Below are 15,008 nucleotides of genomic sequence, written 5' to 3' on the forward strand. Positions count from 1 at the left end.
ATCCTTTATCAGCTAAATAGAAGTATGTTTCTAATATTGAATGCATCAATTGCATTGCAGCAGCTGTATTTAGAGACGCAGCATTTGATATGTTCATTGCTGCTCTGGTCCCGCTACAGCTATTTCTGTACGACTGCAAGAACATATTGTCATCTTGATATGCCTATTCTCTCTCTCTCTCTCTCTCTCTCTCTCTCTCTCTCTCTCTCTCTCTCTCTCTCTCTCTCACTCCCTCTTTCAGTCTCTTTCTCTCTCTAGTCCCATCTACCCTTCTGCCCTTTTGCAGTAACATCATTCCCAGTGTCCTGATTACTGTGACTGGCTCAAAGTCTAGTCCAGAGCTGTGACACATTTTGGCTTGTCCATTTGAATCTAGCATTTGCATTTAATATGAGTTGTCGGTCTCCCTTTTTGATGTTTAAATTTGTGCCTTCAGGATATAGACAGCATATTCACGGGTCTATCTGCAAACTACACCGACATCAGATCACACCTAAAATGTTCCCTCTTGAGCACCACCGATCTTAGTGATTTATTAATAAAATTAGCTGATGTTAAGATTCTATAGGTTGATCGGAAATCACACCTGTGAAGCACTGATAACAGCTCTGTAACTGTTATATAAGAAAAACACATTCAGGAATTGCTATCAGATGCTAAAGGGTAATATTGTTTAAGAATGTGAGATTATGTTATTTACTAATTTCATTTTATAGTTGGAAAATGGTATATATATATATATATATATATATATATATATATATATATATATATATATATATATATATACATATATATCTCTGCTGTCGAAGGAAAACCTTGTATCCACAAAATAATAACAATATTTGATCATTCAAAAAACAGTTCACAACTGATAATCATATCAGTCATCAAAGACTTTAAAGTTTTTTTGGTCAATATTATTGGGCATCATAATTTTTAGCTCCTTAGTATCGCTATCAGTTACAACTTTTCTACTGGTCAGACCATAATACATACAGTTGTATGCAAAAGTGTGTGCGCCCCTGAAATTACTTGGTTTTTCAAGGTGAAAAGAAGTGCAGATCCTCTACAGAGAACACACTTCTGCACATTTTCATGCTTAGTTACTGTTTATTTGCTGGATTTAACATTTAATTCAACAAATGTGGCCTGTGAAAAAATTGTGGCACGTTTTATTTGGTTTTTTTTGTTTTGTTTTGTTTTTTTCAAAAATGTTTAACTGAGCAAAAATGTTTAACTGATAAATAGAAATTGCTCACTACAATTTGCAGACAAATGTCATATTTAAGTTTGTTCTCTGTAGAAGATTCAACTCACTTATAAAATCCACAAAACCTGCAATCGACCAGGGGTGTTAAAAACTTTGATTGATGATACAGGATGCATTTTAATGAAACTCTCTCTCTCTTTTTGTCACTCTCTCCCTCTTTCCCCTTTTCTTCAGTTCTCTTTCCATCAACTACTGACCAAAGTTATAACTCTGTGTCTCTCCTGTGACTCATGCTGTTTCCTCTTGCATGTCACATTTCATTGTTTAGATTCTGCTGTTGCTGGATGCTTTGAGCTTGGCTGGTTGCAATGATCAATGATTGACTGTGTCAGCTAGGTTCTTGTAGTTGGAGGGGAAAGTAAACCTGGCCCTTAAATATAAAGCACTGCTTGTACTCACTGCTGTTAAAGGGTTAAAAATGGTATAAAGGTCTTATCGGTTCGGCTGTTGTAACATGAATAAGAGCATGTTTCAGTTCATGCAGCTTTTCTGGAATGCTCAGTGTTTGTGTCAATACCTTGCTGAGCCATTTTAGGGCAGTCTGCTAATGCTTGATCTTTCTTTAAAGTGTTGTCCATTTTCCCCAACACTCACCTTCAGAAATCTCACTCCCACGCGTCACCCTTACTTACAGCTTTCTACTTCCTTGTGATTTGACAGCTGTGAACCAGACTTCATAGATCATAGAGTCAGTTTTATTGTCTGCCAGATTAGTTTATGGTGTGTCACTGCCTTTGTCCTTGGCACTCGCCACAGTCTACTGTTTCAGGTGTAAACACAGAGAGAGTGGCCTGATGAAACTCTCCTGCAAACTTCAAGCTCACTTCAGTTAACCCGTAAAACACTAAGGACCTGCCTCTAAGGCTCTAGATGTCCCTTCATTTCTCTCCTACACCCTTAATAATAAACCATCCAAAATGGCTTGGATGTAAGCTTCTATGAAAAACCTTATATGAAGATTTCATGTTTTTTCACATCTCTTTTTTTAAACATGGTTCTTTCAGCAAAAAAAAAAAAAAACAAGGTTCTTTAAGGCAGTGGTTCTCAAAATGGTCCTCAGGGACCCCCAGATGGCCCACATTTTTACAGCATTTCAGCTGACTTGAGCTGAAATTGACTGCACAGTAGAAATGTGTAGTTTGTCAAGTCAGCAAATCATATTGTTTATGGAAATAATGGACGTTGTGTTCCCACGGACAAAAGAGAAAAGGAGAACCCACATTGTTACCAGTGTAAAGTTCAAAAACAGTTTGTCATGGTATGGGGTTATTAGTGAGTATCCGTCAAATGATTTAAGACACCATTAAAACTGAAAAATATACACATATTTTGCAGGAACATATCCTGCCTTCTAGTTGACGTCTTTTTTTACATGAACATCTGTGTTTATTTCATCATGAATCACGCAGCCTCATTCTGCACATGCTATAACAGCATTGTATATCAGAGTGTGCTGGTGGTAGACTGGCCTGCCTGCAGTCCAGAATTCTCTCCCATTGAAAACATGAATAAATAAAATAGGACAACTAAGGGCCTATATTGCGCAGATGAAGACTATAAGGGAAAATCAACTCTTCATCCAAAAACGATATGTGTTGTTAAAAGGAAAGGTGATGTCTACCCCAACTGAAATGTGTTGCAGGCATACAAAATTTTTGGTATACAAAAAATTAAACAGTTCGTAATGCAAAACACCACAATTTGTGGTGTTTTTGTACTGTTTTCAGTGTAATGCAGGCCAAAACTTTTTGTTTTTATTAGCATTTCACATCCTAACTTTTGTCTGTAAATGTGAAAAGCATGAATTATACTGGTCATAGCTCTTATCACACTTTCCCAAAAGCTGTTTAGATTCAGGTTTAGAAGCCCTGGATTTCAGTTAAAGATTCTGAATTCTGTGGTGACAACAAAGTGCATTTGAAACCACATTTATATATATAAATATATGTAGCCTGTGTTGTACATTATATTCCGGTCTCTGTTAGTCCTATAGTGAGTGTACTGTTTTTTATCTAAAGTGAGGTTTCATAATGTATTTAGTTTCAGTCTTTCTCTCCCAGTGTGTGAGTGTGTGTGGGGGCCGTGAAGTGCTCAGGCCTTTCTTCTCACGTGGGCCTGACCTTGTTTCTCATTTTCCTTCTGCTCCTGTTTCTATCCTTCACCTTCAAGCAGATTCTCATTTACAGAGAATTTCTCATTTACAGCCTTATTACCTGCATTGTACAGCAGCCCACACAAATGTATCAAATTAGCACAAATAATGCAAGATAATCTGTTTTCCTGTGCCAGTTTGAGGGCATGCTGCTAAATTCAATTTGGTGTCATCTAGTGTGTTCAGATTTGTGAATTTTCTTCAAGATTTAATTACAGATTCTTCTCTGATTTTCATTCTCAGATAGTTTAGTGTATGAAGGATCCAAACTGTGTTGTGTTGTTCACACACAGACGAGCACAAACTCGCAGACGCACTTGAGAGGTACTCATACACGGGCCTGCAGTAATTACCCTCCTGCCGTACTCGAAATTAAATGCTAGTCGGGAGTCTGTCTCTTTCTCTCTCTCTTTCTTTTTCGGTCAACATTAAAGGAACCTTTGCAGTTGCCATTCATTCTGTTATTACCTCTCTTTTCTGTCCTCTTCCTCTATTTCAGTGCCATGTGTGTTTTCGACGTGTGCATTAGTGTCTGTTCTTCTGTATTGATTTTGTTCATTTATGGCTTTTAGCAGACATGGAGACTGTGAAGGCTGTAGGCCATAACCCAAAGCAGAGGCAATTCCAAGACAAAAACAGTACAACAGAGACCAATACCAGTTTCCAATAAACCACTGATGTCTCTTTAAACGTCGTGCATGAGAAACATATTCAGGAATGTGATGCTGTTTTGTACAACTAAACAATGCTCTCTGCTAAAAACCCTTGTGTGGAAGTTCAATGTTGTGAAATTACATGTTATTTTCCACACTTAAATGGACCCTCTAGCCAGAAAGAAAGCTTCAGCCATTGCTACATTTGTTGTAAACATGCCTCATCTCCTACGGCAATGTCGCAACTGTGTTAGGAGTGATATTGTCCAGTTCACAGACAAAACCCCCTTCTGATGTATTGGAATAATTGGATTAAGCCTAGCGCTGAACTAAATTTTCCTTTCAAAGGGAAATGCGGTATAATCCAGGACAAGGCTCACTAACCAGGACTAAATTTATTAACCTCTGCATCAGTGGTACATCAGTTGATTTTTTAACCACTGTGGGGGGATTGTATGATGTATGGATGCAATGTATACAAATTTATAAATTCTGTCAAACCATTGAGGCTGAGAGATACAGTACTAAGCTAAGTAAGATTACGTAACAGGAGAAATAACATATTAAATGTCCTTTTAATGTTAAGTTTTAAGGTTATTCATGTTTGGCTTGTTTTATATGTATGCACTTTGTGAGTATCTGTTATTATCTGAATTTCAGAAATGTAAGAGTTAAGCACTCAAATCATATTTGATCATTCACAGCTGACAAGTTGCAATCATAACAGTCAATAAAGCACTGTGTAATCCAAAGCAGAGGCAGTTCTACAGAGAAGACCAGAACAGTACAAGAAGAAGACAAATGCCCATTTTATCCTCCCCCCACCTTCCACCCATGTGTGTAAGTGTGAAATGTATGCAGCGGCAGTCTTCTTCTCTTACTGCTTTAAGCCCCCTGCTGAGGTGTTAATATATCGTTGACATAATGCTAAATGTTCCCTGGTGCCATTTCTCTGTCAGGCCGACTGGCTGACCGTGCACAGCTGCCTCCCTGGCATTCATTAGGATGGATTTGACCATCACAGCACTCATGCTTTGCTCTCGCACACACCTGCACACACAGTCAGGCGGCTAATTCCGGTCTAACAGTGCTGGGTTGACACTTCGCTCTTGCTGTATGCCGACTTAATCTTGTTATGCTATTGATCACCCAGTCAGTGCTAGGAAATTGAGGCTAATGGTTGCAGTGCAAGGCCTATATTTGGACTTGTGACTCAAACAGAGAAATGTTTTGAACATCACCTTTAAAATATACAGAAATGGCATTTAATTGTCTCTTCATGCTTTATCAGTGTTGGTTGGCATTGATTTTCAGCGTTCTGCTGGGTTTTAATTGTATGCTTTAATAACCACCCGCCTTTCTCTCCATCTCTCTCTTTTTATCCTATAGTGGTGTTTGTGTGCTGTTCTTCGGAAATTTTCCGGCAGTTGATGGTACAGTTCCAGAAGGCGCGTCTTCCACAGAAAGAATTTGTCTTCATCTATATCGACATGTTTGGACACACCCTGGCATCTCATCCTGCCCGGCCATGGGCCAGAGATGACAGTGATGATGACCTTGCCAAGAAGGCCTACCAGGTAAGCAGGGATGCCCAATAAGAATACCTTTGTAAATGGTTTATGAATAGTATAAAATTATTTAGGTAAAAAACACTTTAAACAAACTTCAAAATCAATAATAAACATGAACATGAAATGCATAAATAAAAAAGAAAACAGTGACTTGCCAAGTAGTGACCTATATTCATACTGCTATACCTTAGATACTGCTAAATGAAGGAGAAAACAAAGTAAGAAAAGATACCAATAACAGTCAGTCAGCACTATACATGTTAGCTTCACAAGATATTTTCAACTTATTCTCATGGGATATACGTACCACTGACCACTTTTTTGAGCCACAAATACGTACGCTTGAGTATGTTTTGCTGCACTTTTGTTAATAATTTGCATATTTGTTAATAAATTGCCACCATTTACCCTCCAAGAGGATGTCTTATTAGTCAGAAAATATGGTAACACTACATTAAGGGTCGCTAATCAATCATTAATTATATAATAATCAATTATTAATTTCCCATTATTTAGCTATTAGTTAACTCTTCATTAAGCATTAGCTATTACTTAGTAACTGATAAAGCACTTAACAATTAGTAAATGAGTACACTGTTAGTTGATAAATTAGTTTGTTGTTGTTATGGCCACCTTGCTCATTATCTGTGTACAAACTACGTTGTTAATGAACTAAGACGTATTTTTATTCATATAAAGAAGTAACTTGATAACTTACTCGCACTTATGTGTTAGTCCCGTTAATTATCTGTTAATTAACTTTCCATGATCTCCATATATTCAGTTGCTTCACTTTTCTCACATTGACTCTTGTCCATTAAAGATGCTTATGGTCATGTCTGAGCATAAGATGAGTGCACGCAAATTCACGGACGGTTTTGTTATTCATCACTTTCCTCTTTGGTATATCTATTCGGTATAGCAGTTCGTTTCTTATAAAAGGCAATAAAACTTTCTTTTTTCACCATTAATTACTTCTTAAATTCCTCTTACTCAACCATTTATTGCTTCTTAAATTCCTTTTACTTAACCATTAATTACTTCTTAAATTCCTCTTTAATATCTGGGAGGGGGAAGAGAGTGAGAAAAGCAGAGAGAGAATGACCAGGCAGTGTATTTTGTCACTAAAATGAGTGCATCAAATTAAAAATGCTTATAGACAGTAAGGGAATAAAAAATAAAGAAAGGGAAAGAGAAATGAGGAGAAGAAAAAAGCACAGAGGTGAGCAGGTTCAGCAGAGTGGTACAACCTGCAGCTCCTACTGTGATTATGATCAAATCAATCATAAAGAGTGCACATAAACATCAGACAATCAGCGGCTCCAATAACACAAGAGCCCTACAGACAGACGCAGCCAGGGATACACACAGCGTCCAATCAGAATGCTACATCTCTTTGCCTAAATCAAAAATTTGCCTTTGTCCTTGGCAGAAATGTCATATGCACTGAAATGTCCAGTTGTCACAGTCATACTACCATTTTCTGCTGCGGTTCTACTCCAGAACCTCTGAGAATCTCTCAGCTGTTATTATTCTGATTTCAGGAGTGATGAGGTGTTAATGGAAAGCAAGAAGAGTTTTTTTCTGAATTGCCCCTGTGATTTGAGTCAATCATTTTCTGTGGCCTCTCCATTATTCATTTTTGTAGTTTTGACCATGTTTTTCTTTGGGGATCCAGCACAATCAGGCTGTCTCTTTACACCTAGACCTACACATGAGCATGTGTGTGCCAGTGACTAATTAGAGCTAATCAGAGAAGGCCTAGTGATTTATAGATACTATAATCATCATGATTGTTGTGTTTAAATTCTGCAAGTATTGTAGTAATACTCTTCATATCACTGTTACATTATGGTTGGAAAAAAATGTTTAAAATGTTGAAACGTCCAACAGTAAAGTGTCCAGTCAATTGTCCTGTTTTGTTTTTTTTTCTGTGGTATTGAGGTAGAAACAGCCAAGCTCCCGTTGTTTAGGACTTCAAATGCTGGCCAGAAGGCTTTACTAGGGAATTAGTAGTGACGAGATCTGCCATTGAGTAATGTCTCCAGAGCTGGTCCGTGCTATAGAGCGCTCCCAAGACAATCCAAAATATTTGGGTTCCCTTGGAGCTTTTATGGAAAGCTGTAAGGGGAATACAGACAATTGTGTTCATTTTCTCTATGTAGAATAGCACACACTACTTCAACATTGCTGTCATATTTTTAGTGCTTTTCAGCTCCACTTGTATGACTTTCTCATGTCTTATGCAAACTGCACTGTTCATTTGATGAGCTGAGCAGGTCACTGACCAATCAGCTCAGTAGCAGTAATGCTAACGTTTGCTGTAGGAAAATGGCTGGTTACAAGATAGCGGTTGATTTTTTTAATGTAATCAGTTCTTCAGCTTTCTGTAATTAAAGGAATTTCCTGTGCGAAAGACTGAAAAAAATAAATTAACATATTTAGCCGTTTAGCTCCATTTATCCCCATTCACTTGCTCAGAGTCACCCTCAGCATTTTCCAGCCATGTTTTGGTATAATGAGATGGAAGGGAAGTGGCTGGACTCCCCTTAAACTGGCAGTGGACCACCAGCACAGCATTGGCAACTTTGCTAAGATGGCAGGAGTAAAACTGGAGATTTAAAATTCTGTACACAAGTGTGTATCCACTTTTAAACTGCTTAAAACTGTGATTTGAACCACAGCTTGTAGTCATTAGCAAGTAGACCCATGGTTCTTAAACCAGTCCACAGGGACCCCCAGCCTGTCCACATTTTTTCCTCTTATGCAGCAGGTTCAGACACCTAAGCAAAGCCATTAAGAACACTAAATACCTAGTTCAGGTATGTCGTAAGCTAAATTGTAATAAATGTGTTGTGAGGGAGCTATTTTCTAACTGCTTCAACTGACTAGTTTTTAGGTTTTCAGACACCATCAGATGCTTGTAATTTAAATTAAATATAACTGGCTGTCTTGCTTAAGGCTAGGGATAGTTAAACTGTGCTTACTGTATTTGTGTGTGTGTTTTTTTTAGATTAGATTAGATTAGATTAGATTAGATTAAACTCATTTTGTAGTTTTACAGAAAGTAAAACTGAATTGCATGTTGGCAATACAAGAGCTTGAAGGGCTTCTTGACACAAAGAATAAGTCCTGCCAATGGTGATTTGGCATCAGTGTGGTTTGACAGACAGTGTCTTAATCCTCCCAAGAAATTAAGTCTTGCATTTGCTTTCTTTACAATAGCATATGTGTGATGGTTCCAATTTAAGTCCGACTAAATCAGAACTCCAAGTAATTTTGTAGTATGGTAGTTGTTTTCCAGACAAGTAAAAGGGTGACAGGGGAGGTGGGTTTCTCTTAAAAGTCACTGTCATTACATTGCATTTGGTTGGATTCATCTTATTCAATGTGACTGCTGTGAACCCACATGTCTAGATAGTCCAGGATCGTCTGAGGAGACCTTCCAACAATTTTAGAAATCAATGGCAACATCATTTACAAGGGCTTGGAAGATAAGACGCCGAAGTAATGTACCCTGTGGCACTCCCCCAGTAAGCTCTTGCCAATCATACTAGCGATCCTGATAACGAACTCTTTGCCGATGGCCAGACACAAAGCTACAGAGCTGAGACATCAAGGTAGGCCTGACCCCTAACTCCATTAGTTGTTTCATAGCAATAGTAGATTAATTTTCCCTTGTACTTTCCAGTTGGTACAGATTCGTGTGTAATCTGCATAATTACAGATTCGTGTAATTACTTATTTGTTTAACTGCTCAAGCACTGTTGGCAGCAGATGGTCAGGATACAAAATTAAAACAAATTAGTAGCTGAGCTAAGAAATTTAGCGAGTGTTTTGCTCATGGGATAGAGTGACAGTGATCTGTGAGAGAATGAGAACCCTGTCCACCCAGCCTAAAATGTGGCACTCTGTATCACACCACAACACTATCTCTGGCCACGTTAATGAAATATAAAAGACCACAGGAGATGTAGCTAATGTCCTTTCATTAGGTTATAATGTGAACTAATCGGATGTCATCATGCATAGAGAGTTAAAATATCATATATCATTTGCAATACAAGTTTGTTCTGAGAATTTTAGTTGGTTGGCTTTAGATTTCTTTGAGCAGCATTGAGAACTTGAAGAAAGACCCAAAATTTGGAACCCCAAGTGAGGCCCCAACTGTAGTAGTCACTACTCAACACTGAAATGTAGAGTATGCTGTTTTTAAATGCTAATTTTTTATATTGTGGCCATTTTGTCACCAAGGCAATGAAGCCAATAAAGTGCTGGTAATGCAGAGGTTCGGGTTAAAACTGTTGCGGCGGCATTTTGTACAAGTTGTAATTTATCTTTTTAGGTAAGCCAATGAACAGTTCTTTACAATTATCCAAGTGGGAGAAAACAGAAGTGTGCGTCAGCTTCTGACCATCATGTGTGAGATATGGCCAGACTTTGGCAAAGTTTTGATGATAAAAGCTGTTTTATCCTTTTCAGGTTTAAACTGAGGTCACAGAGAATTTCAATTTTATCTTTGTTGATTTTCAAGAAATAGTTAGGGAGTTAGATAAGCAGTAAAGTTGACCATGATATAGAAAATAAAGTTTAATACTGTGAAAAAAATGACAAGAAAATCTAATCTTTAACTGTTCACTCTAAACACCTGAGCCTTGTGCTGTAAATTGTGGTTAATTAGCCAATACCCACTGTGGAAACTGTTATAGTAACTATGCAGTAAAATATGAGGTCAACAATCATGCGTTTAAAATCTATTTTTTTTCTTTCTGATTATGGTAATAAGGGTATTTTCTATTAACAATGAAGGACATCAGCCTCACTGTAGTGATTTCTCTGTGACATAATGCTTCCAAGCTGGTGCTCCTGATCTGTAAGCAGGCGTCCCCTGAAATGAAGTTATGGCTTTACATTAGGGTTGGCAGTATGATGATGTTTTAGCATTATTGTGATTGTCAGTACTTAACAAACACTGACTTACTGTTTCATTATGAAGTGAGCATAATAAGGCCTGTTTAATTGAATTTAGTAAGTGTAGTGAGTGTAAAAAAGTTTTGAAAGAAAATCATTGTTGTTTATTATTTATTATATTTAATTATTATTTTCAAACTTATTAAACCTCAGAAAGAAACCTAGATGTGATGATGCAAATAATGTGTCATAAAAATGTCTTGAAGCATTTTCATCAGGTTGAATGGGACTCTTGTGTTAGGCAAAGCTTGTCCAAACTGTTGCTTCGAAAGAAAGCATTTGTGGGTGGAGCAGGGCAAAGGTCATTTACAACTTGTTTTTGACCCTGTCCTAGAGGCACAGTGGAATTTTTTGTTACTGTGTTCTGAATACTTTTTTCCAAGTGGGCCAGAGTGGTACAAGCAATGGCAACGGTTGCCATTCTTTCAATTGGTTACCATGTTTTTGTATATATATATATATATATATATATATATATATATATATATATATATATATATATATATATATAGACGGAATACATGTGTGTGAATGAGAGGGAGGGAGGTGGAAAGGTAATGATGCAAGGAGTAGAGGTCGTAAAGGTGGATGACTTCAAATATCTTGGGTCAACCATCCAGAGCAATGGACAGTGTAGAAAAAAGGTGAAGAAGAGGGTGCAGGCAGGATGGAGTGTGTAGAGACGGATGTCAGGGCTGATGTGTGACAGAAGGATAGCAGCAAGAGTGAAAGGGAAGGTTTCCAAGACAGTAGTGTGTCCTGCTATGATGTATGGTTTGGAGACTGTGGCTCTGTCTAAAAGACACGAGGCTGAGCTGGAGGTGGGGGAGATGAAGATGCTGAGATTTTCGTTGGGAGTGACAAGGATGGACAAGATTAGAAATGAGCAGATCAGAGGGACAGTGAAGGTGGAGCAGTTTGGAGATAAAGCCAGAGAGGCCAGGTTGAGATGGTTTGGACATGTGTTGAGGAGGAATAGTGGATATATTGGGCAAAGAATGTTGGAGATGCAGCTGCCGGGTAGAAGGAGAAGAGGTAGACCTCAGAGAAGGTTTATGGATGTAGTTAAGGTGGACATGGAGAAGGTTGGTGTGAAAGTAGAGGAGGCAATGGATAGGGCAAGATGGAGGCAGATGATCCGCTGTGGCGACCCATAAAGGGAGCAGCCGAAAGACGAAGAAGATATATATATATATATATATATATATATATATATATATATATATATATATCCCCGCGACCCTGACAGAGAAGCGGATTAGAAAATGGATGGATGGATGGATATATATATATATATATATATATATATATATATATATATATATATATATATATATACATACATATACATATATTTTACTTTATTCAGAGGTTTGCTGAGCTCCACTACTGTCTGTGGAGCAAAAAACAGTTCTCTGTTCCTGCACTATAGGAGTAATAAATGTGGCTTCCAATCAGTCATTTATTTCTATCACAAGAACCTCACATGTACTATACCTATTATGCAATGTTGACTGATCAAGCTGGGGAAATAATCCTTTAGCTCAATGCCAAGTCTGACTAGATTTAAACTTTGCATTATGGGGGATCTGATACACCTGTTTAGATTGAAGGGCTGCCTGAGTGAAGTTTCAGCAGAGTTGGTTCTGCTTGGGGAATTCAAAAATGCACTTTAAACCTGCTCTGTGACCCAGTGATAACACACTCCTGTTTATACGGCGGAGGATTCCCAGAGAAGCAATAAGAAAGCAGCACAGGAAGCACCTTTAGACTTCAATACCGAAACTATTGTGGGTTTAGTTGTTCATCAACCCTTGTGCCTCCCACTTTAGAAGTGTCATATAGGGTAAAATTCTCTGCATTCTTCCCACTGTAGAGGCTTTGTCTACACTGAAAAACTGTGCTTTAAATATACATGCTTCAAATGTGTCAAAATCCTAATAAAAACATGTTACATCAACAATATTCTCATCAAAAGAAGTAAACTGGAAGATGGCAAATGTGTTGATGTAACATGTTTTGTGCTAACATGTTGAACTATGTCAAGTGCTGTATATCAAACACACATTAGAAATGATGATATGATTACATTTTCATTTATGCATGTGGTTCATGACCATTGCCTGCATTTTTACCAGGATGCACTCTGCCACTTAAGCCACTACTGTGAGTAGCACAAATATGGTGCAAATGAATTTTGTGGCTGGTGTTGCACAGTGTACCCAAAATTTTATATCTTTCAATACTGCACCAAGGTAATCAATTCAATAATCTAACCTCATATACTTTGAGTTTTGTTGTATTGTGCATGCCAGTTTGATGAGCAGAGATTCCTCCGTTAATATATCTAAAAGTTTTATTCATTAACATGTGATTTCTTATTCTATAGGGCGTTCAAATGATATCAAATGAATTCCACACTTTTTTGAGTTTGATATGCTATGTAAACATTTTTAAAGTTTCAAAATATATCATTCAGTCCCCAAGTCATATTTGGAAACAAAGGTTTGTTTTAAATATAAACATTAGACTGTATTGCATTGCAAACATCACACTCTTACTCCTCCCTTTAGAACGCATTCAGTGAGGCCATGTTTACATTATGTAGTTACTTTTTTATAATATTTTAAGAGTTTTGTCAGCAGTCAGCAGTCAGAGATGTTAATTGAGCTGTGAACATTTTTGTTCAGTACAATAGGCACTGAGTGTTTAGATGTATAGATTTTTTAATATTTCTAATATCTATATTATTTTTTTAAATTTCTGTCATAGTGTCTCTTTGCTATTGAGTATTGTGATTCTTTAATCTGATATGAGTATCACAGTCAAAGGTCTGGTGTTATGAGTTATAACTCTTATTATGAACATGTTTTATCTCCTCTTTTATTCTCAGAGTGTGAAGATTCTGACATACAGAGAACCACAGAATCCAGAGTATAAAGACTTTGTTGCTGATCTCAAAGCAGGTGCAAAGAAGATGTTTAACTTCACGGTGGAGGACTCTCTGGTAGGATATATCAGCCCTATGAATGTGTGTGTGGGTGTGTGTGTGCACGCACTGTTTGTACTTTTATGTGGAGTCACCATGGATATGGATATTACAGTATATTAGCCTCTGCAGCCTTTTACAAACGCATAGTGTGACTCAGTCTTGGTAAACATTCAGAATAGCTGTGACCTTTCAAAGAACTTCATCTGGTTCTAGTTGCATGAATGTGAATGTGATCTTGCAGAAAGCTTTGCCATTGCACAGTCACACTTAGTTACTACCTTGGTTCCTGTTGGAAAGGCACTTTTCACTCTGTCATCAATTATTCTCACCATATCTGTACAAATCCTAAGTGCAATGATCCTGCCTGAAGAGTGTAACCCTGTCACTTTAGCTGTACAGCAGAAATCACTGTGTGTCCATTTTTATGTGTGTTTGTTTGTTTGTTTTTATACATTTTCAGAAAAGAAATATGCTGACTTTTTAGGAAAACACAAAAACAGGTCTAACCTAATGATCCTGTCTTTGTGAAGTGCTTTTTAGCAAAGCTACAGCTGAAAGTAGAGAGAGCTATAGACTCAAATCTGAAAGCCACATTAACATTTTGAAAAGATGTTAAAATTACAGGAAATATCTGCCAGAAATCACATGAACAGTTTGTAGTGTTTGGCTTAATGAGGTACAGAAAAAGTGTTTTGGGGTTGTTCTGGCTCCATGCATATCCCCATGCATGGTGCCATGCTTGTAGCTTTACCTTCAAGCTAACTGGCTTACTGAAGATTGGGAAGTTCTCCACAAACAAATGTAAAGTTGGGTGTTATGCATTATTTCATTAATTTTTCCTGTCTCCTCCACTTTTGGAGGTGTTGTGCCACCTCTGCTCAAATGTACTACTATAATACATATAGGTTACATTATTAGAGTGCTTTCCTCAAAGGTTAACCATGAGGAAGGCACTGGCATGACACAGACTCCAGAACAAACAAATAACACTTTTATTTATATAATAGTAACATAAATATCCAACACTTTAAATATTATAAGCCAGAACCCAGAAGGTATTCAAGTTTTATTTAGAAACATTCAATATGTTTTTTGGGAACAGTAAAGTTAATAAATTGTTGAATATAAATAATATACTATAATTGTTATTTATTTTTATTTCCTGAAAACATATCATATGCCTTCAGATTTAATCACTTTTTGGATGTTTCGTTATTTTATGTTTATTCACTTCATTCTCAATGATATGCAGATTTCTCAGTCATTACAGAATCATCCACAGCTCTGTTCATCACTCTGAAAACAGTCTGTATGTTTACATGCAAAGATTTTTAATAATTGTATTGAATTTATTCATTTGATTACAGATTAAGACTGAGGTGTCTATATGCTCACT

At 37.2% G+C, this 15,008-nt stretch overlaps 1 protein-coding gene across 2 annotated transcripts in view; it reads left to right on the forward strand.

Annotated features, from left to right (window-relative positions):
- npr1b (natriuretic peptide receptor 1b) overlaps positions 1-15,008 on the forward strand; it is an 86,546-nt gene that overhangs the window by 21,618 nt on the left and 49,920 nt on the right. For both annotated transcript variants that reach the window (XM_017713138.2, XM_017713137.2), the window contains exons 4-5: positions 5,468-5,655; positions 13,514-13,627. In XM_017713138.2, coding sequence (XP_017568627.1) covers positions 5,468-5,655; positions 13,514-13,627 — 302 coding nt within the window. The remainder of the gene's footprint in view (positions 1-5,467; positions 5,656-13,513; positions 13,628-15,008) is intronic.

This window comes from Pygocentrus nattereri, chromosome 3 (assembly GCF_015220715.1).
Source record: "Pygocentrus nattereri isolate fPygNat1 chromosome 3, fPygNat1.pri, whole genome shotgun sequence".
NCBI lineage: Eukaryota > Metazoa > Chordata > Actinopteri > Characiformes > Serrasalmidae > Pygocentrus > Pygocentrus nattereri.